This window comes from Protopterus annectens, chromosome 9.part0, assembly GCF_019279795.1.
Source record: "Protopterus annectens isolate FY-2018-M chromosome 9.part0, PAN1.0, whole genome shotgun sequence".
NCBI lineage: Eukaryota > Metazoa > Chordata > Ceratodontiformes > Protopteridae > Protopterus > Protopterus annectens.
The window spans coordinates 1,204,081,559-1,204,105,687 of NC_056743.1; the positions used below are offsets into that span (position 1 = coordinate 1,204,081,559).

The 24,129-nt window shown below is 36.9% G+C and overlaps 1 protein-coding gene across 1 annotated transcript in view; it reads right to left on the minus strand.

The window, feature by feature from the left end:
- The window catches only part of LOC122811940 (snaclec coagulation factor IX/factor X-binding protein subunit A-like), an 82,567-nt gene that overhangs the window by 32,021 nt on the left and 26,417 nt on the right, over positions 1-24,129 (minus strand). The window contains exon 4 of the mRNA XM_044084125.1: positions 14,504-14,632. Coding sequence (XP_043940060.1) covers positions 14,504-14,632 — 129 coding nt within the window. The remainder of the gene's footprint in view (positions 1-14,503; positions 14,633-24,129) is intronic.

Sequence of the window (24,129 nt, forward strand, 5' to 3'; positions counted from 1 at the left end):
TACAAGGGATAGTGTAATACTGTACTGTTGGTATACAATACAAGGGATACTGTAATACTGTACTATTGTTATACAATACCAGGGGTAGTGTAATACTGTACTGTTAGTATACAATACAAGGGATAGTGTAATACTGTACTAATGTTATACAATACAAGGGATAATGTAATACTGTACTATTGTTATACAATACAAGGGATAGTGTAATACTGTACTGTTGGTATACAATACAAGGGATAGTGTAATACTGTACTATTGTTATACAATACAAGGGATAGTGTAATACTGTACTGTTGGTATACAATCCAAGGGATAATGTAATACTGTACTATTGTTATACAATACAAGGGATAGTGTAATACTGTACTGTTGGTATACAATCCAAGGGATAATGTAATACTGTACTATTGTTATACAATACAAGGGATAGTGTAATACTGTACTATTGTTATACAATACAAGGGATAGTGTAATACTGTACTATTGTTATACAATACAAGGGATAGTGTAATACTGTACTGTTGGTATACAATACAAGGGATACTGTAATACTGTACTATTGTTATACAATACCAGGGGTAGTGTAATACTGTACTGTTGGTATACAATACAAGGGATAGTGTAATACTGTACTATTGTTATACAATACAAGGGATAATGTAATACTGTACTATTGTTATACAATACAAGGGATAGTGTAATACTGTACTGTTGGTATACAATACAAGGGATAGTGTAATACTGTACTATTGTTATACAATACAGGGGATAGTGTAATACTGTACTGTTGGTATACAATCCAAGGGATAATGTAATACTGTACTATTGTTATACAATACAAGGGATAGTGTAATACTGTACTGTTGGTATACAATACAAGGGATAATGTAATACTGTACTATTGTTATACAATACAAGGGATAGTGTAATACTGTACTATTGTTATACAATACAAGGGATAGTGTAATACTGTACTGTTGGTATACAATCCAAGGGATAATGTAATACTGTACTATTGTTATACAATACAAGGGATAGTGTAATACTGTACTATTGGTATACAATACAAGGGATAGTGTAATACTGTACTATTGTTATACAATACAAGGGATAGTGTAATACTGTACTGTTGGTATACAATCCAAGGGATAATGTAATACTGTACTATTGTTATACAATACAAGGGATAGTGTAATACTGTACTGTTGGTATACAATACAAGGGATAGTGTAATACTGTACTATTGTTATACAATACAAGGGATAGTGTAATACTGTACTGTTGGTATACAATCCAAGGGATAATGTAATACTGTACTATTGTTATACAATACAAGGGATAGTGTAATACTGTACTGTTGGTATACAATACAAGGGATACTGTAATACTGTACTATTGTTATACAATACCAGGGGTAGTGTAATACTGTACTGTTGGTATACAATACAAGGGAGAGTGTAATACTGTACTATTGTTATACAATACAAGGGATAATGTAATACTGTACTATTGTTATACAATACAAGGGATAGTGTAATACTGTACTGTTGGTATACAATACAAGGGATAGTGTAATACTGTACTATTGTTATACAATACAAGGGATAGTGTAATACTGTACTGCTGGTATACAATACAAGGGATGGTGTAATACTGTACTGTTGTTATACAATACAAGGGATGGTGTAATACTGTACTGTTGGTATACAATCCAAGGGATAATGTAATACTGTACTATTGTTATACAATACAAGGGATAGTGTAATACTGTACTGTTGGTATACAATACAAGGGATAATGTAATACTGTACTGTTGGTATACAATACAAGGGATAGTGTAATACTGTACTATTGTTATACAGTACAAGAGTATAATGGGATGGAGTAGAAAATGGAGATGATACACAATGTGGCTAAATGATACAAGAATGTGAGATGTGACTAGTACAGACTCAATGCCATAAGTCTTAACCAAAAAAAGTAATCAGTAGTGATATTAGAGATAGCAGTATATAGGACAAGTAAAATAATCAGTAACGAGTGTCAAATTAAACCAGGGAAAGACTTACCCAATAGTTTAAATTAAATGAGAGTTTTAGCATCAGTTTCCATAACAGCAGAACAATCAGTACAAGCAGCAGTGCAATAATAACAATGATCAAAAGTGAGATCGAGCGCAGTCAGTAACTGAAATAATAGGATAACTTGGTTGCTACCTAACTAGCAGCAGCAATGAACAACAGACAGTCTAATCCAATGGATATGTGTGTGTAAATATAAAGCAATTGCTACAGATAGTCTAAATGAATAGTACCACATGCAGTACTTGTGCAAAGTAAACAGTTTCAACATAGTAACTGTAAGGAAACTGGTACAAGAAGCAAAAATGTATCAGCTAGTGTAGTCCGATATTCATTAGTGCAGTACTATAGAGCGGCGGCTTTAAATGGCTAACAGTAGAGCAATGAGTAACAGACAGTAATGCAACAACATCAGTTAAAAAATGCTGTCAGCAGCAGAGATGATAAATTAAAGTGGTTCCTATCCACCTAGTATTAGTAACTGTCAATAGTGTAAAATTACCTAAAATGGTACTAACAGCAATACACTATATCCTATATCCTTAGATATTACTGGTAATAAACACTGCATCAACAACAAGGTTTTGTTTGTGTCTTTCGGCTTTTCCCAGTGAGGGGTCGCCACAGCGGAACTCCGGCCCGCTAATGATTGGCAGTTGATTTTTACGTACCGGCTTGCCAGGCCTGACGCACAACCTTCAACGAAGGTACGCCCATTCACGCATGTCTCCACACAGAAGACGCTCTAGCTGAGAATCAAACCAGACAGTGTCTTACTGCGAGGCGACAACGCTACCGCAGCACCACCACCATGTGCAACAGTGCAATATTACTTAAACATAGTAACACTTCTGTTGGAAGAACAACAATGCTAATTTCAACAATGAGTCTTCTGCTTCTCTGAAATTCCCTATCAAACGATATCAGGCTAGCATACTTTGTCTACCTTCACTTCTCAGATTAAACTGTTTCTTCAGAACAAGGCAAAATGAGCTCTCCTAGGTGCAGCTATCTAAAAAGAACAACCTGACGATATGTAATTATGTTGATTTATTTAAGTGGAGCTAGTTTTCTTAACACTATTATAGTTTGTTATACAGTATTATATCTCCTTATGTCTTTTGCCAAGCCTGTCTAATAATGTATGTGATTATTTTTGTGTGTAACTGTGGCAAGATTGTGATAGAAAAAAGGCCCTAGTGATCCACTTCGCCTACCTGCAAATAAATAAAATAAATAAATGAACTTATCCCCAACACCACTTCTTCTAAGGACTGACTTTTGGCTGCTCCAGTTGCTCTTGAATTCTGCCACACTTTCTGAGTGTATTATGATGATCTACCACACTTCCTGGGAAATAATGCTTCCTTATATCTATGAATTCGAAAAACGGCAGCTCTCCACAAACACCAATAATACCAAAAAGGAGTGCAGTCACACGAAGGAAGATCTCCAAAAAGTTAAAAGGAACTTTTAATTTTACCAAACACGCACAATACACTTCCACATTAACGCTCTTCAGTAAAATCGCGTTTTCGTCTCCTCACTGGACTTCATCAGATGCTAATACTAATTAAACATACATATTTATATACCTCTATTAAAACTAATAATCCAATAAAAAAGCTTCAATGGCCCAAAAGGGTTTACAAACAGAGATTCATTTAATAAAATGTTGGATAATTTATCTAGAAGTATGTATAAATATAAAATGCTTATTATTGAAAATGCGTATTTAAATGAATGCATTAGTAGGAACATTGTTCCTAAAGGCTTAAGAATTTGTAAATTTCCAAATAATGTACAGTTGGGCTCGATATTTCATAAAGAATTGCTTGAACTTTTTAATAGAAGTGGCTTAGACATTTTAAAGTTGATGATAAAGGAAAATAATAGGATTTTAACTAACTTACAAGAAGATATTAATGAAATAAAAGGCCTTATTAAGGAAGACTTGATGTTTGGTATTGTTAATGAGAGAGAGAAATATTACAAAATAAGGGGAGATATAGAAGACAAATGTAAAGGATTAATTATTAGAAAAATGGATAAAATGAAAAGGGACTTGCAAGATTATGAAAATAATGTGAGTTATCCAAAACCTGCCATGTATGCATATGCTAATAATAAAAAGAATAATAAATACAATAGAAATTATATAAAGACACAGGTAGTGGAGCCTGAATTCAGAGAAGAATTGTGGAATGAAAATGAATATGACAAGGAATTTCCCCCAATAGAGAAGGAATATAGGCCCTTTTATAGACCTCAAAATGAAAATTTTCCTATGATAGGGGGGAGAAGGGGGAGAGGGAGATATTAGTTAAATGTACCCCTGACCCGGACCTTAATTTAATAGATAAGGAATCAGATGAAAGAGGAATTATTAATACTTTGAATGGATTCACAATTTATAATTATAGTGAGGTAGTACTTGAAAAAGAACACTTCAGTCTTTTGGAAAAAGGCTTTAAATTTATTCCTCAGATAAAAGGTGACTTAACTTCAACACTTTTAGATTTAAAATTATTTCTGAGAAAAATTAATTTGAAATTTATATTTAATAAGGGCGATATTCAGAACAAAGTTGAATATAATTTCAGATTAACAAAACCATCTACATATAATCCCCCTATGCACCCACAACTTAAAAATTTAGAGAATGTGATGGAAAATGAAATAAGAAAGGTTTATAAGAGAACTAGGTATAATATGAATCTCCATGTAGGAGAATATAAAGTGTTAAATGAATTGAAAGAGAACAAAAACATTAGAATAATGAAACCAGACAAAGGTGGGGGAGCTATTCTTATGGATACTATAGTATATGAAGGGAAAATTAATCAAATTCCTAGAGATGAAGTAAAATATACAGAGGTGTCCGAGAATGAAATTATGGTAGCTTATAAAAGAATAGATATAGAACTAGAAGCTATGTATAATGAAGGGACTATAGATGGAAATAGTCTCTCCTACCTTAGAGTGGATAAACCTAAAATTCCAGTAATTTATGGCATTCCTAAGGTACATAAGAATTCAAAAGATCCACCATTAAGGCCTATAGTGTCTGCAGATGGGTCTAAGACATTTCCTCTAGCCAAATTTATTGATAATAAAACTAAACATATATGGACTAAAAAAGTAGCTATTTTAAAAGATTCATGGGACCTTTTAAGTAATGTTAATTTAGAGATATATGATAAAAATATTTTATTTGGAACAATAGATATAGTGGATCTTTTTTCTTCTATTCCCTGTTCAAAAGGTATGGTAATGTTTGAAGAAGAAGTGTTTCAAGACAGAATATTGAGCCATAAAGACAAAGTAGCGTGCACTATACTGATGGACATAGTTTTGAAAAATAATTTTTTAATATTTAATGGGGACTTTTTTCAACAAACCCAAGGCGTTGCTATGGGCGCAGCCTGTGCACCTACATTTGCAAATATAGTATTGGCTAATTGGGAAGAAACATATATTCTCAATTCTAGGTTCAAGTCTTGTTGGAACCTATATAAGAGGTTCCTGGATGATATAGTTATCTTTTGGACAGGTGGGGAAGAAAAATTAAAAGAATTTTTACATACATTAAAGAGACTTCTGATTTTTTGAGATTCACCTATAATGTTTCAGAAAATAAGCTACAATTTTTGGATATAGAAATTTATAAAAGTAATAATGTATTCAAATCTAAAGTATATAGGAAATCGATATACTGTAATTCTTATTTGCACTATAATAGTGCACACCCTACACATTGCAAAAAGAATATTGTAAAAGGGCAATTTGTGAGGGGATCGAGAATGACAAGTAAGTCTGAGAACTTTAAACTGGAATGTGATTTGTTGGAGAGAATGTTTTTAGATAGAGGATATAGTAAAGAATTTGTTAGTAATATTAGGCTAGAGGTAGAAAAGAAAAGAGCAGATAAATTTTACCCTATATTAGGAGAAAAAGTAAATGATGGAGAACAACAAAAAATAAAAGATAAAGTACTTATTAATAATGAAGAATATCAACATGCTTTTACCTTAGAATTTAATGCTTTAAACAACAATATTAGGACTGTTTTTTTTAATGAATGGGAAAGGTTTATGGCACTTACTGACTTGGGGGGACTTCCTAAAGGTATACCTAAAGTAGTATATAGAAATCCTTATAATATAAAAGATTACTTGGAACAGAAAAAGGTTGGTCAAAATAAAACTAAGGGAGTGAAAAAGTTGGGTACATATTCTTGTGGAAAATGTAATCAATGTAGTTATATGGTCAATAAGGAGAAAATCTATATAGAAAGTAGAAAGAAATGGATTGGTAGTAAAGGGATGTATAATTGTGAGACGAAGGGTTTAGTATACCTAGCTACCTGTGAAAAGTGTGAATCTTTTTATATAGGTAAAACCGAGAGGACTTTAAAAAAATGAGTGTATGAACATACCTATGATATAATAAAGGAAAAAGAAACAAATGCATTATATAAACATTCAAAGGTATGTAAAGAAAGCAAATTTCTCTTTTTAGTAATTGAACATATAAAGGAAGGGATTAGAGGGGGTCCATGGGAAGATACTATTGGGTATAGAGAGTTGTGGTGTCAATTGACATTAGAAGCAAGTAAACATCCAGGTCTTAATGAACATGTGTCTATTCTACCCCTTTTAAAATTAAAGGCAGCTAAACTATGAATGTTAGTTTAGTTGTAATATAATTTTGTACCAATAGATGGAACCATTGTATTATAAAATGTATTTTCCTAAGGCAGCTAAACTATGAATGTTAGTTTAGTTGGAATATAATTTTGTAACAATAGATGGAGCTATTGTGTTATAAAATGTATTTCCCTTTATAATGAAGATTTATATTATATAATAACAAGATTTTTAAAAAAAATATAATTAAGTATTTATGATGTATTACTTTATTACTTGATAGTATTTTAATTAATTATAAGAACATGAAGATGTATAAATTATTTTATTTAATTTTATAGAAAGAAATATTTATGAATATTTATGAGCCCAGAATGTGAATTGATTTGTGCATTCAAATTTAATTGAAGCTTTTTTATTGGATTATTAGTTTTAATAGAGGTATATAAATATGTATGTTTAATTAGTATTAGCATCTGATGAAGTCCAGTGAGGAGACGAAAACGCGATTTTAGTGAAGACCATTAATGTGGAAGTGTATTGTGAGTGTTTGGTAAAATGAAAAGTTCCTTTTAACTTTTTGGAGATCTTCCTTCGTGTGACTGCACTCCTTTTTGGTATTCCTTATAGCTATCCTGAATGTTCCTTGTATATTTATACTCTGTTCTCTTATTCTCAAATTGTTTTTTTTTTCCTTAAAGGACAACTTCCCCTTTATACCCTATGAACTCCCATTTGCTAGGCCTCCTGTCCACTACATCATTTCCTCAGTGCCACATATGTTAAGCTCTTCTAGCCTCTTATTTGTAAGGTACCTGTACAGATCATTTTGCTCCCCTCCTCTGAGCTGCTTCTGATGTGCCTAGGTGTTTAGAAAATGGTATCTCCAGAAATGTATGCAGTAATCTAGATGGTATCTACATCTACTTAATGTCTATAAAAATGGGTAGTAACTTGTCATTTGTGACAGGGGAAGCCTGTTCATATGCATCCCAGTATTTCAACTTTCTGTGCTGCTGTCTCATACTCTGGGTCTCTGTCTACACTTATGTCATCTCATAGGCTTATAACTGGATTTCTTTAATTGCACATTATTGTTACTGATCTCGTTCTAAATGTATGCTTCTTCCCTGTCTTTTCCCTCATATGCATTGTCTTGCACTTTTTTGTAGTAAAGTTATGTCACATCTCACATCATTCATTCAATGCTATTAAGTTTTGTTCTTCATCCTTTATATAGCTTTCTGTGTATTAGCCCTGTTGTATAACTTTGCGCCATCAGCAAAAATGGATGCTTTTCCTTCCAGACCTGCTGAAAAGTAACTTATAAAAACATTAAAAGAACCAGTCTCACTACTGATTCCCATTGCTCTCTCATAGCAGCTATCCTTTCAACTTAGTAAACTCCTTTACTATAAACCTTTGTGTCCTTTGGTCTACACAGTGTTTAATCCTTAATACCATCCAAGGACCCACTCCAAGTCTGTTCAATATCTATACTAATATTTTATGAAGTCCTGTCTAAGACTAAACAGACCATAATGTGCACGCCTTCCTGAACAAATACCCTGGTTAGCCAGTCAAAGAACACTGCTAGATTAGTTCTGTTTAACCTTCCTGTGTGAATCCATGCTGCCTTGAGTCCAGTGTCCCACTGCCTTCCAAATATTACAAAATTCTACTTTTCAGCAGTGATGTCCAGACTTTAAGCCATAACTCTCAACCTCCTAGCTCATGAAATCTAGACAAAGCCTGACATAATGGGAGAACAACGGCCCATAAATAGAGACAAGACTTTAAGTATTGATCTTATAAACTTAGAAAGTTGCTAGAATAACATGGTATGTATTAAAATGCATTGTCTAAAGGATATTAAGTCTGAAACTCAAATGTATGACATTATTTATTTTCAATCCTGGGATCATCCTACTGATTTGCCAGGAAACCAAAATGTTTATTAGAACAGACTGAAATTTTGAGGCAAAAATCTGAACATTCTGCAAACTTCTGGACAGTTGAGAGAGGTATGCTTTAAGTACAGCTGAGTTCATAAAGGAAGGCTTATTCCAGCCTCTGTATTGCCCACAGAATTGTGAAAATGAATCATATTGCTCCTCTCTCTCTCTCTCTCTTCCTGTCTTCAGGAGCCCAATCCTCCTTGTCCCAAATTTTTTAAAAAGATGTTTTGTGGCAGCACTTTCCCGCTTCAAAAAATTCCAGTGAGAATCCATCTGGTATTAGTTTGGATTCTTCAAGGGCAAGTCATGCTTGTAGATCAGAGTGTGTGATATAACTTTAAGAAGATTTTCAGTCAGCAGGCACGTGCATATAAGTACTGAGCCCGTGCAAACAAGAGTGCCATTTTGAGTGAGTAGCCAGTGTGAGAGAATACATGTATGCCTCATCATGTTATTCAGATATACAAGACAAGCAACATGGTGTCAGAATGAGATCCAGAGGTCCACAGTTAAAGTTGAAGGAATATACAGGAGTGGATAATCCCTTCTGCTCAAACGACTCACAAACAGGTCAGAAACGAATTCCAGGTAGTAAAACTTCCTTAAATGATTCTTTACTCAAATATAAAACAGCACTCAGAACTCTCAAAATGAATTTCTAATTAAACTAAATCTCATATTGATAAAAATATTAAAAATATTCAAAATAATTACAAAAACGTTTGAAACAATATCCGAACTGCATAAAATGTATAAAACAAGGAAAATGACGGTATGTTTTCACTATGTGCTACTTTTTTGCATTAAAGATATTCAAAGTATGTGAAGTGCGGCGGTAGCGTTGTTGCCTCACAGCAAGAGGTTTTCCCATTCAATTCTCGGCTGGAGTGCGGGGAGTGCCTTCTGTGTGGAGTCTGCATGTCCTCCCCATGGTTGGGTGGGCGTTCGAAAGACATGCGTAAATAGACGTGCCTTCGTTGAAGGTTGAATGTTGAGCTGGCACCTCGGCATTCGTCAAAATCTACTGCCAATCATTAGCGGACCGGAGTTCTGCTTTGGCAACCCCTAACTGGGAAAAGCCGAAAGACAACAACAACAAAGTATCTGAAGTGTGCAAAGTGTTGGCAAGTTTGTGTAGTATTAAAGTGCAATTATTTTGCAAAGTACAGCCATTTCAAATTATATTTCAGAAAGTACAGTCTTTTGAAGAGTTTATTGTACATTTGAATTTTATTACAAGTACCTGGGGTGGGGGTGCATATTCATACATAATTACAAGGGCCATATTTTCATTGTGTTTAAACATAATTTGTTGGCATGGCAGAAGGATTTTGCAGACCAAGTCTGCTGGCATTTGATAATAATATTGCAGAAACTTGGAGTGTTTGAGCAAGAGTATGATATTTTTATCCAGGCTGCTTTTTCTGACAAAGACGAACATACAAAGGCATTTATTTTGCTTAATTTAGCTAGGTCAGAAGCCATTGAATCGGAGCGCTCATTTGTGTGTGCACCTCCTGTGTATGCAGGGGAGGGGGGAACCACCATATTGTGGTACCGGCTGAAATGAGGGAAGACCTAGAGTGCTTAAAATGTAGATTTAGAGAAATGTGTGTCCCCCAAATGAATGTTACAATAGAAGGGCACTTATTTTACACAAGAGATCAAAAGCCTGTAGAAACTTTTACAGCATATATAACTAACTTGAGACATAAGGCAAAAACGTGCAGATTTGGTGATCTAAGAGATGAGTTGATAAAGGACAGGCTTGTATGTGGTATTAAAGATGATACAGTGATAAAGATTTTGTTTCGAGACAGTGATTTAACTTTGAATAAGACCACAGATATTTGTCAGGTATATGAGCTTACAGAAAAGCACACAAATATGCTTACAAATGAGACCAGAAAAGACAAACTCCTTTATCTTGCTGATACTTTATCCGGATCGCCCAGAAAAACTACTGAACAGTGTGAAAATCAGAACCTGATTTTGAAATCATGAAAGTGAGAAATTTTTCTTCCACATGTCTTGATGAGCTTAGAACTCACACAGCTTCAGATCCAATTCTTCAGAAGCTCAACCACTTTAAAAGTCGAGGGATAGCCATCAAAGCAATCTTGTTTGCCACCAGATGTGCAACAGTATTTTCCTTACAGAGACGAGAGTTTGTCTGACAATGGTATCATCATGAAAGGTTCAAATGTGATTGTTCCAAAGTCCTTGCAACAAGAGTGCATTAAGATCTGACATCATGGTCAGCCAGGAACCGAGTCTACCAAAAGAACAGTAAGAGGACTAGTATTTTGGCCTTCTTTTGTCAAAAGATATTGAGAAAATGCTTTCAGCTTGTTCTGTTTGCAATAGTACTAAGCCGCGTCAAGAAAAAGAACCACTTCAGTTAAGCCAGATTCCTGAACTACCTTGGTCGACGGTAGCCACAGATATCTTTGAGTGGAATGGTCAACATTACTTGCTATTATTAGACTCCTATTCAAATTGGATCGAGATTGACTTACTTCCTAAGCTAACATCCAATACTGTCATTACTAAGTTGAAGAGACATTTTTCTGTCCATGGTAGTTCACACCGAGTCCTTTCTAACAATAATGCACAGTTTACAAGTCAGCAGTTCAAACGATTTGCTGAAATGTGGGACTTTGTTCATATTACAAAAAGTCCTGAATACCCACAGTCAAAATGCTTGGCTGAACGTGCAATTCAAAGTGCAAAACAGCTGTTAGAGAAATTGAAATTAGACAATACCAGTGTTTTTCTAAATCTCCTGAATTTCAGAAACATTCCTCATGATAATCATCGTGGGTCACCTGCCCAGAGACTTATGTCAAGACAAACCAGAACCACACTACCAATCAATAGCAGTTTATTGGTTCCATGTGCTAAGAACAACAAAGCAGTGAAAGCCCAACTCCTGAAAAAGCATTTGTCCCAGAATTCCTATTATGATTAGACCACCAAACAGCTCAATCCATTATAAGAAGGGGAGATAGTGAGGATGCAGACAGCAAAAGGTTTTGTTCGGATTGGATTTGTGAAAAGTTTGTGTCAAGAGCCAAGATCATACATTGTGGAATCACAGGAGAATAGAATTTAGGTGTAACTGGAAGCATCTGTTACTGATATCCGAGCCAGTGTTACAGCATCTTACCTGTAATAAAGACTGTAGTTCTCAGAGTGACTTATCCAGTGTTCCAGTTCCAGAGAACATTCCAGTAGATATCCCTGTTCCTGAGAATATCCACGAGTCCTAATCCAGAACATTCACCAGTGACTGTCCCTGTTGCTAAACCCAGTCCTAACTGTTGCATTACAAAATCAGGTTGCATTTCCAGACCTAATTCCAGATACAAGGCAACCTGGACATGAATGTTGTTTTATTCATTACTGTCTGTATAATTTGTATGCCTATTCAAATGTCATTAGCACTGCAAGACAGCTCAGTAAAGAGGGAGGATGTAGATCAGAGTGTGTGTGATATACCTTTAAGAAGCTTTCCAGTCAGTAGGCACATGCATGTAAGTACTGAGCAAGTGCAAGTAAGAGTGACATTTTGAATGACTAGCCAGAGTGAGAGAGCATGCATGATTGTAATAGTCATTCAGTTAATTAGTTTGTTAAAGTTTAATGTTCCTGCTATCTATCCTGATGTGTTTGTATGTAATAAAGTACTTAAACAAACACCCAAGTTTTATTGTCTTCTTCAGATATACAAGACGAGCAACAATTCTGACTCATCCTAGTGGAATTTTTTGAAAAGGTCACCGAAGCAATGGATAAAGGCAAAATAGTACAACCTGCATACCTTGACCTGGCCAAAGATTTTGACACATTCCCCCAGTCAGGCATAGCAGAAAAACTAAATGAACTGTGAATAAACCCCTGTATCACCAGCTGGATTGCCAAAAGGCTCACTGATAGGATGCAGATAATCAAAATAGGGGAAGTTACCTCAACAAAGAGACAGGCGGCAATGGAGTCTCTCATGGCTCTGTGCTGGGACATCTCCTGTTTGACATCTACTTTTCTGAAGTAAAGCCAATACAAAAGGGCTCTAGCTGCCTAAATTTACAGATGACTGCAAGTTATGAACAGTCACTGAATCCCCAAATGACTTAGCCATCCTGCAAGAAGATCTGTCTCAAATAAATAACTGGTACCAAAATCATGGAATAAAATTAATGTTGAAAAATGCATTACTGTATCCTTTTGGAAGTCATCTACCCCAGGGAAAATAATACATTGACAATACGCCCCTAAGAGCTGAACCAGTTGTTCGGGATTTGGGAATTTAAGTGGACAGTGATCTAACTTTTGACAAACATGTGTCTATTGTTATAGGAAAGTCCTTCTATATTGCACAGCTTATAAACAAAATTATTGTGTCTAGATCTAGGGATATCATTGAGCCCCTATACTCAGCCCTCATTAGGCCAATCATTAAATAAAATCCCCCATTTGGCATGTATCCGTCTAGACACATGCAAGAACTGGAATACCCACAGAGATACCTTACTAAAAGGATACAAGGCCTAAACAACATGGCCTACATGGACTAACTCAAAGCCCTGTCACAGTACTCAGTATCCTACAGACTGCTACAAGGTGATGTGTCTGGCATACAAGGCATACTTCGACCTATTACTGTTGGATTTACTGCACATCAGCAAGTTAAATGTTATCAGAAATACTTTGTCTACAGATCTAAACTTCTTCTGCAACATCAGTAGAACAGTTTGGAGGGACAGGTATATCCTGCAGAGGATACTGCTGCTGTGGAACAGGCTCCCCATACACTTAAAAGAAAGTTGATCCCTGTCCATATTCAAGCGCAACTTAGATCTACACATAGGAAATGGAAGGTTTACCCCAGGATTGACCCCTGTACTACTAAAGGCAGAGACAGCTCGTAAGTGCTTTATCCCATGCATGAGTCCCCTCAAATTATCTATGGTATAATCCCAGTTAGTTTCATTAGGGGTAATAGATAATTATCGACCATGGGATGGGTAAGGATTAAAATGATGCTCAAGGGAGGGTAGCCTAGTACTTATCGATGTACCAATGGTCCCATCACCTTGTATACCCTTAGTTTTCAAAGATCATTTACAAACCTTCCTTCTGTGGAAAAAGTTGAATCAAGTGCCTTATACTAGACCATTCTACTGGCTAAGCTTGGTGAGTTCCCCTTCTCTTCCTTCATGAATAATGAATCAAAGTATTCATTTAGTAACCCTGGCTTTTACTCTTCTATTTCTGACCTTTTGCTATCCTTATCTTTGTTTGCTCCCTAACATTTTTATCATCTTTTTTCTCAAATAAATTTACGTTCTTTTTTTCTCAGTTTGTCACCTTTGCTTTTCTAAGTGCCTTACCTGTTGCCTTCTGTGTTAATTGGCAGTTCTCTTTCTGTTTAGTTATACTTTATCACACATTGCCCTTCACCTTCAGCACCATTTCATTTAAGAAACACGGTGAGTTTTTGAAGTCTTATTTAACATCTGCTAATAAATCATTTAACATGTTATCTATTATTCTTGATCCACTATCAGACAGATGAAAATCTCATCAATATTAGAAATGATTAACTGTCATTTCTGACACAAAATACAGTTCTGTTATTCCTTTGTCCATCTTGTTAAAACTGTCACTGTGAATTATTAATAGAGTGTTAGGTACATCAAACATCCCCCTCAGAAAAATATTTTAAGATCTCTTACAGATATAACATGTCTTCTTAGGTTATTTATACATATAAAATTATAATATTCTTGATAACATGCAATGATTGACTTACCCATCTTCTTAGTCCAATCCAAGAAAATGCAATATGCAAGTTGGCACAGCGCACAGCACGATTAAGATAGCAGTTGGTTCCACTGTTGTGAATGGACAATAGATGGCCACTGCGGCGTCTACAGTAATGCTGTTACAAAAAAGTTATAACACTGCATTAATCAAAGTGGATTAGTGTACATTGTTCAGTATTTCTAGTTTATTAAGAAATTTAAAAATTTTTTTCAGGAATATTCTGGCCTTTGGACAGGCTTCACAGATGAAGGACAGAGGATTGCAGCATTGAACACTGTGCTGTTGTTACTATGTTGATAACTTAGGTTAACATATGATGAACTCTCATATAGAAAGAAATATCTGCCACCACCCCTTTCTGCGTAGTACTTTTATTTATAGCTTTGCTTTATACTATTATAAATGTTTGCCAGATTACACACACACACACACACACACACACACACACACACACACACACACACACACACACACACACACACACACACACATACACACACACATATATATATATATATATATATATATATATATATATATATATATATATATATATATATATATAGGTCTATATTATAAGATCGATGTTTGAAAACATCGAACAACATATGGTCGACACCATATTGTTGATGTCTTCAAACATCGAACTTATAAAACTACAAAAAAGAAAAAAGTACCCTAACGGGTTTAAGCAAGCCAAAAAAAGTGCACTTTTGCGACTACCAGTTCAACGAATCGGTAATAGTAACAAATAAAAAAAACACTACAAAGTCATGTTTGCAGGGGGGCTGCGCTCCCCACACCCTGCTACTTTATATAAACTAAGTCTGAAATCAGACTACAGTGGAGAAACACTATACCTTATTCCCTTATCCCCACTGTAGCATGATGCGGTGTAGCAGTGTTTTTTCTTTTACTATTACCGGTTCGTTGAACCATGAATGGGACCATATCTGGTTTGCATTTGTTGGCTCTATAAATATGCATGATACCTCTCAACCTGGAAACAATGAAAAAAAGGACTGAAGGAATCAAACCTAGGATTCAACGATGAAGCTAATTAGCAGCCAACAACTTTAATGTTCTGAGCTAAAATGTCTGTCAGCCTAGTATTATAACTATATGCTGCTCTGAGTATCCTTTTCCAAGTCCATACAGGACCTACCACTCCTACTACGTGCAAGAAAACGTAATAGTAAGCTGGAAACCCTCATTCTTTACACGTTTTCTAACTTAGGAGGCAAACCATTGATAACTTTATTTTGTAGGGGGCAAAACTCCCACTGCATGGCCATGAATGTGGGGCTAGAAGCTTAGAAAAAGGCCTGTTCGAGTTGATTTGGATGAGGAGCAACAAACAAGTTAAAAAAGCAAAAAAGTGTGTATGTTGCTGCTGAATGAAGCAGTGTTGAAAGCAGGGTAATAAATGTGAAGTTAGCAATTGCCAGAGTTGGAATAGTATTAGAATGTACATCAGTACCATCCATTACTCATGATACATATTAGGCCTGAAGTCATATCAAAGCCAGTTACAAAGTAGTAATTACAAAGACAGCAATCTTGAAGTCAACAAGTACTAATAGCTGCATTATAACAGAATTAGAGAAACTGCAATATATATATATATATATATATATATATATATCTTTCTCTCTCTCTCTCTCTCTCTCACTCTCTCTATATATATATATATATATATATATATATATGAGTTGCTGTGCAAGACAGCAAATAGGGCTAATATCCAAACTGTAGCCAGAGCCACAGAAACTGCACTAAACCTATGGGCCAGTACCCTTCATGAATTCTGGCCAGTTCAACTTGGATAAATATAAGGGTCACTGCCTACAATGTGTGTGGCATAGTGGCTGAGTGAGTAGCTTTGTCTCCGCACAGCAAGATATTCTCCAAGTCACTTCTCAGCTAGACTGCCTTCTGTAGGTAATCTGCATATTTTCCCTGTGTTAACAAGGGTTTTGTCCAGGTATTTCAATTTCCCAAGGATATGGTATAGGCAGACTGGTGGCTCCAAATTGTGCATAGGTTTGTGTGCAGAGTGTGTGCAATACAGATGAAATTTATGGCATGGCAATTTGCTTCCATTTCTTACTTACCTTGTAAACTCTGTGGATGGTGGCTGCTGCTCATGAGGTCACTATAGGAGTCAGATGTGGCGTAATAGCAATGCCAAGATGTGCCACACACATACAAATATAGACATGAACAAGCAGGCACACATGCATATGTCCATACTGGTATGTGCACACACACACACACACACACACACACACACACACACACACACACACACACACACACACACACACACACACACACACACACACACACACACACACACACACACACACACACATATGCATACACACACACACACACACACATACATATGCATACACACACACACACACACACACACACACACACACACACACACACACACACACACATACATATGCATACACACACACACACACACACACACACACACACACACACACACACACACGTATACAAACATGCATGCGTGTATGCACGTAAACTGATTTTGGAGGGACACCCCTAATGTCTTGTTAAATTTTTGCTCCATCCTTCTTAAAACTGGAGGTTGATGAACGAAGAAAGACTAAATACGAACACTGTAGGAAACAGGACGCTCTCAACGGAGTAGCTGTTGTAAGCTGCCTTTTATTAAATAAAAACTGAAGTGCGATTAATAACATACAATTTTCGACAAGTTTGTACTAAACTTCTTCAAAGCAAAAACAGTGAAACTCTCAAAGGGGTTTACCTTTAAACACCCATCAATTAACACTTGTTCATTCATTAGATAAACCTGTGAAACACATAATAAACTGTTAGCAAGAAAGGAAAGGAATATCCAGTCCAACTTGTTGAAATAAAGAGCTGAACCGAACATTCACAAATATGTGCTCAAACATCAAAACACGACAGATAAGACCATGTTTAAAACTATTAAAAACTTTTCAAGTATCAAATTAAAAATAGAATGTAAAGGATATATTAACCTATAATTTACTTACGGTGAGGGTACACTTACAATAATATTTACGCCTATAAAAAGGCGTCCCTCTTTCAATAGGTTACTAGTTTTCAAATGTACCAATATACCCAATTTTTTAAAAAAATATATATAAAAGATATATAGAAAGTAAATATACAAATGTTGGTGTATAAAACCTAAACAGGCCATTAACCCATCTCTTTGCACTAAACCGTGCACCAATACAAACTGTATAAAATGGGAGTAGTGGTGTTGTACGGTAATACCAGAACCTGCCTGTTCCTGAAACACCTAAGTACCTACCCCCTTTGTGACTAACAATGGTGGGTTAACACACTCAACTGTCTAACAAAATTATAATTATAATAGTCACCCGGACTTCTGCATGGAGAATGACAGACAGGTGGGGAAGTAGAATGGTGCCCAACATGGACTGTTGTTAGTTCTTGCTATTGTTCAAGTGTAAAAAAGATGCTAACATTAAAGTTCGACTGGACCAGTATTAGTTAACCAACCAAATAAGCACCTAGACACACGAATAAAACTCGTGGTAAAGTTCATAATAAAACTCAATATCTACTCGAAATTGTGGTATAATAAGGGTGTAGTAAAGCCTGGGAGTTCAAACATGTGCAAATAAGGAATGGTGAGTGAGTAAAAAGCTATAGTAACAGTTTTAGTAACAATTTTGGTAAAGTACCATAAACTAATGGCTAAGTGACTTTTAGAGAGAGGTACACTATGTCAAACATGTGCAGGTAATGAATAGTGAGTGAGTAAAAAGCTATAGTAACAGTTTTAGTAACAGTTTTAGTAAAGCACCATAAACTAATGGCTAAGTGACTTTTAGAGAGAGGTACACTATCTCTCTAAATTCTTAAGCCTCAATATACACTGGATCGAACACATTTCGTTTATACCAGGTCTCTGGTTTGCGTTCACCCTGAGTTGCCAGAGGAGCTCTTTCCTTTCGAGTTTTAGGGAATCATAACCACCCCTTCCATCACTAACCTGTTGGTCTATGGCCCTAAATTTGAACTCGTGTCCTGGATGATCATTAATGTGTCTGGCCAGGGCATTAGTTAGTTTATTACTCCTGATACTGTAGAGGTGTTCATAAATCCTTTCATTCAATTTTCTGTCCGTCTTCCCAATGTAGAAGGCCGGACAGAAGCAACACTTAGCCAAATACACCACTTGTTTGCTGTTACAGTTGAATTTGTGGTGTGTTTTAAATTTCCACTCACCTATTTCAAAACTACAACCTTCGTCAATGACCTTACAGTATTTACACATGTTACATTTACTCATGCCTTTCCTTGTTGTGTATGTCTGTTTACTACCCTCAAGTAGTTCTTTTAAGTTACTACCCCTTTTGTAGACCAATTTTGGTTTAGTCAGAAGTTTATTCTTCAACTCAGCATCATAGGATAGAAAATCCCAGTTTTTTAGAGTGATCTTAAAAATTGTGTGGGAATCTAAGTTAAATGTGCAACAGAAACTGGCCATGAAGTTCATCCCATTAGGAGTGTTGCCATCCTGGACCACTGACACCCCTTGCTTCAAACCACTATCATTTAAAAGTGGTACGTATACCTTCATAGTTCTTTTCATTGTGACTTCGTCCAAGATCTCGTAGAGAAAATCGTGGGGTAATCCCTCTTCACGAAGAACTGAAACAAAGTTTCACATTCTTCAGTGAATTCCTCATCATACGTTACCATTCTAGCTGCCCTTACTAATTGACCCTTTACCACTGATTTCTTGTGGTGTTTAGGGTGGCAGCTAGAATAGTGTAGGAAGGAGTTGGAATAGGTCTCCTTCCGATGGATCTTGGAAACCCAGATATTCTTGATGTGGTCTTTCCTGAGGTCAACATCTAAATAATCAATCCTCTCACTATCAAAGCGATAAGTGAAAGAAAGAAAGTTTGTAGAATTATTCAGGTATCCCATGAAGTCCTCAATATCAGTGTGAGTACCATCAAACATCACAAACATGTCGTCAAGGTATCTGGTGTAGAAGAGTAGTTTAGAGCTATATCGACCTTCATTCAATAAGAAAGATCTCTCCCAGGATGCCATGACTAGATTTGCTATGCTCCCCCCACATGGGGAGCCCATGGCTATTCCTATTTTTTGATGATATAGTTCTCTCTCAAATTTAATAAAATTATAAGAGAGAACTACATCAATCAACTCTCCCACCAATTTACTTTCTTCATCAGATGCTCCCAGTAGCCTCAGCATAGTTGGAACCCAGTCTACTGCTATATTGTGAGGGATGGAAGAATAAAGATCCTTCACATCAATAGTAACTAGTAGACAATTGGGGTGGAATTCCAAGGTGTTAATGGAACTGAGGAAGGACCAAGAATCTTTAGTAATTTGCCTTTCCATAGCCACATATTTCTGTAAGATCCTGTCCAACACCTTGGCACAGGTGTATGTAATACTGTTCCTCCCGTCTACTAGAGGTCGCATTGGTGGGTTGTTGATGTTCTTATGAATTTTTGGAATTCCGAACAATAACGGAATTCTAGGTGATACTTGCTGCATGTAGCTATATGTTTCCCTGTCGATACGTGCTTCAATATACAACTCTTCGATAAAACCCTTGATCCTGTTGTGTGCTGTGTTCATCTCACTTATAGATGATGTAGAATATGCTTCCCCATTAAGAATCTGGTGCATTCTGGAATTATAATCATCACAGGTCATAATAGTGATGCCACCGCCCTTGTCTGGCTTCATTAACCGGACTGGGGCTTCTCTGAGGAACTGTAGTTTCTGTCTTTCCTCCATGGTTATGTTGTGGTTGTTAAAACCATGTTTAAGATTTTGATTCCTAATGTTCCTCAAGTCTAATTCCATTGCCCTCTCAAAAATTGCAAGAGTCGGGTGTAATGGGGGATTGAAGACACTGGATACATAAAACTGGGATTGTCTGTTTAGATCATTCCCCATGAGGTATAATAAGTTGAGTTTTCTGGTAAAAAGTTTCAAGTCAATTAGGGTGTTAGCCAAGTCGAAATGGCGGGAGGGTACAAAGGTATGACCCTTAGATAGTAGTTCGACTGTCTCATTACTGATGTTATAGTTAGAGTAGTTAAACACTTTGAAATCACCACTCGCATTTAGTAAAATCCTGCCACCATCATTTGGGGGTTCAAAGTTGTCCTCGTTGTACGTCGATTTCACCACCTTTTCCTCCTGGCCCCCCTTCCTTTGTTGTTGTTCTGTCTCCGAGTGTAAGAGGCTGCTGGGCGAAAATTTCCACCCTGATTATTGCCATTAAAGTTAGACTCATTGTCAGTGTTGGAGCTCGTATTGGTGTTTTTATTTTTATTTTTATTTTGGTTCACTATTCTTTCGCTCCTCCTGGTCTCAAAACTGGTACCCTGACCACTGTACTCCATGTCCTGGTCCCATTGATCCTCATTTAGATTCCTTGAATTACCCTTCATTGTTCCAGCAGCTCCAATATTCACACCTGAGTCCCCTGTCGTTAGAGTATTACTAATATTGTGCACAGGCGGCTTTGGATATGCTTTCCCCAGTCTATAGTCATTTAAATCTCTGGTTATTTTTTTGTTCTTTGTTAAATTTAATCTACTGAGGTGTTCATCGATGCTTTTAAAGCATCTCTCATATTCGAACTGGTATCTTCCAAAGTTAATGTCCTCCTTTATCCCACTGTCCAGTACGTCTATTTCACTTAGTAGACCATCTATCATTAACTGGTACTGTTCACAAAATAAGCCTAACAGCTCCAGTCCATGTCTGTCAAACATTGTTAATAACACATTGTGGAAGGTCGTACCTTCCACAAGTCCTGCAGGGAATTGCCATAATCTCAGTCCCTTCGGCACTATTTTTAATTTTATGCATTCACGGAAGTAAGCAACTTCAAGTTGCAACTTCCGTACCTTAAAAAGTTTGTTGTCAAACATAGTCAATCTTGTTGATAAATCGTTGCTTACCTCCTCTTGGTTAGCAGGGTTCACTGTCATACCTCCGTTGTTAAAATAAAATTCCCTATGAACCCATACATCCAGGGCTGGTGTTGTGCCGGTGTTACTGAGGCTTTGTGCAAGTCCAATCACTTGTTCTCCGGTACGGGTTTGAGCAACATTGCCGTGGTTACCTCTCTGGTCTACCGGTGATCGCTCACCATGGTTGTTACTTCCTGTTAGGTTATGGCCTCCTGTTTGAGAAGGTCCACTCATAGTTCCACTGTTTTGTGCTGGTTGTGAACCTGGTGTTACTACGCGGGTCATTTTCTCCCTCTCCTGCATTTCTTCTTGGGAGCGGGTAATAGCACTGACCTGCTCGGACAGCCGGTCCATTTTTTGCGTGAGTAATTCCATGAGCATGGTTAAATTCCCCTCATTCCCTTGTGAAGAGGCGATACTCGCTGGGGAACTCGCTGGAGAGTTTCCTGATTCCTGCATGCGTGTATGCACGTAAACTGATTTTGGAGGGACACCCCTAATGTCTTGTTAAATTTTTGCTCCATCCTTCTTAAAACTGGAGGTTACTTTGAGAAGTCCTAAGTTAATTATACCAGCATTTAAAAACTGCCCCTAATTTGAGGCATTTCTCCTATGGTTATTATTTTTTTTTTTTACTTTGTCTATAATGCTGGCGGTAAAAGTTCAGCGATATTAGTGTTTATTACTGTACTTGTGAGATTTTAAATATATTACATTCTTCACTTCTTGCCTTTTTTCAATAATGTCTTCTGTTCATTTTAATAGCCTGGGCATACCATAGGATTACAATCATTATGATAAAGTGCACATAAGGTACATTTAGTCTGAACGAAAGCAAACAAAGTAGCCTTAAACACCACTGAAACTCATTGCATAGACCATTGTAATTGCCTGAAATACCACAGGGTTACATTCGGCAGCAATGAAGTGCATTAAATTTAATCTTAATGTAAACAATCAAAAGCCTAAAACACAGCCAAAATCCATTCTATACAGCATTGTGACAGCCAGAAATACTACAGTATTACATTAGGCCTTGTTAAGTGCATGCATTTTACATTTAGTCTGAAAGTAAAGAAGTTAAGACAATTAGAAGGAAGCAGCACTAGAAGCATACATTGGGAGAGCAGTGATAAACACTGAAGAAAAGACAGAGCCAGAGGCGGCCTTGTAGGGACCAACATTAGGAAGGGAGCAAGAGGGAAGTGGGCAGGGGGGGGGTCAGTCAGCCAGATGGAAGGCAAAGAGGGTGAAAGAGACAGAACAGTGGAAAGGGGCTTGTAGGAATACTGCAGGATGGATGGAAAGGGGATCACATGGAGTGTGGTGACCAGAACAGACAGGGAAGAGGACTCTGAGTAGTGGAGCAGGAGGAGAAACATTGCAAACAGGATGGGTCCAGACATAGAGCACAGGAGACAGAAGGTGTAGGGAAGAGAGAAGAGGGTTTTGCTGACTGGAAATTAGTCATCAAGGGTATACAGAATCTTAGAAAGTAAGTCAGTGGATACTAGATTACTGTGAAACCAGTCTCAGGGCTTAAACTAAGCAAGACGTGGGAGGGCGGTCACAGAGGTAGTCTCCAAAGGAGAAAAGTGGATGCAGGTTTTCATGCATGTAAATATCAATGATCTTTCAGAGGGAAAATCGGGGGAAATAGAAAGTAGGACCAGTGTGGTGACAGATAGATGCCAGGCAGGAGGATGGAGGTATCATTCTTTGAACTATCACCTTTCGCATGCCTGGTACCCCGAGGAAGGAGAGGGACTATTATGACTGATTATGGTGGTGGACAAGGAAGAAGGATTTGGACTGGCAGGGGAGTAAGGAAAATGGGGAAGAAAGACCAGCCCTATGCCAGGGACAGTGTCCCTCTTTGCCCAAAAGGCTAGATTTGGAATGTACATCTCAATGATTGCACTTTTAACCAAGATGTAAGTGGAGTAGCCATGTTACAGTTACAAAACGGGAGACAGATAATCAGTAGAAAGAATGAAAAAGGGGCCAAAACATCTAGCAGGTAAATACACAAATATGCTTCAGAGCTTTATTGGGGTGTATTATTATGAGTGGAAAGAGTCTAGGTAACAAGGTGGGGATTTATAGACAGTGATGCAGGAGGGCAGGACGGACATTGTTTTTATCATAGAAACATAAGCCATTGACAAAAAAGGACGGGGCATAAACATGACTGGCTATAGATTGTACATGAATGAAAGTGAAGGGAGGAATGGAGGTGGAGTAGCAACAGAGATGAAGGTGGGAATTAGACATGTAGTCAGACATGAGGAAAAACACCATTCCATGAAAGGGCCAAGGGAGCAGGCAGTGAAAGAGACTAGCGTAAGCATGAAGAGGCTGAGATGGAGGAAAGGGAAATGCTAGCAGCTTGATACAGTATATTAACCCCTATATACATCAAGGATGAGAACATGGAAGTGAGAATAAAGGAGTCAGATAGGAGAAAAAAGGACTGTAATCATGAGAGATCTGAATCTTCCGGGAACAGACTGGGAGATTCCAAGGTCCTGGGTAGAAATGTTCATAGGTTCATAGATTAGTACTAGGCTAACTG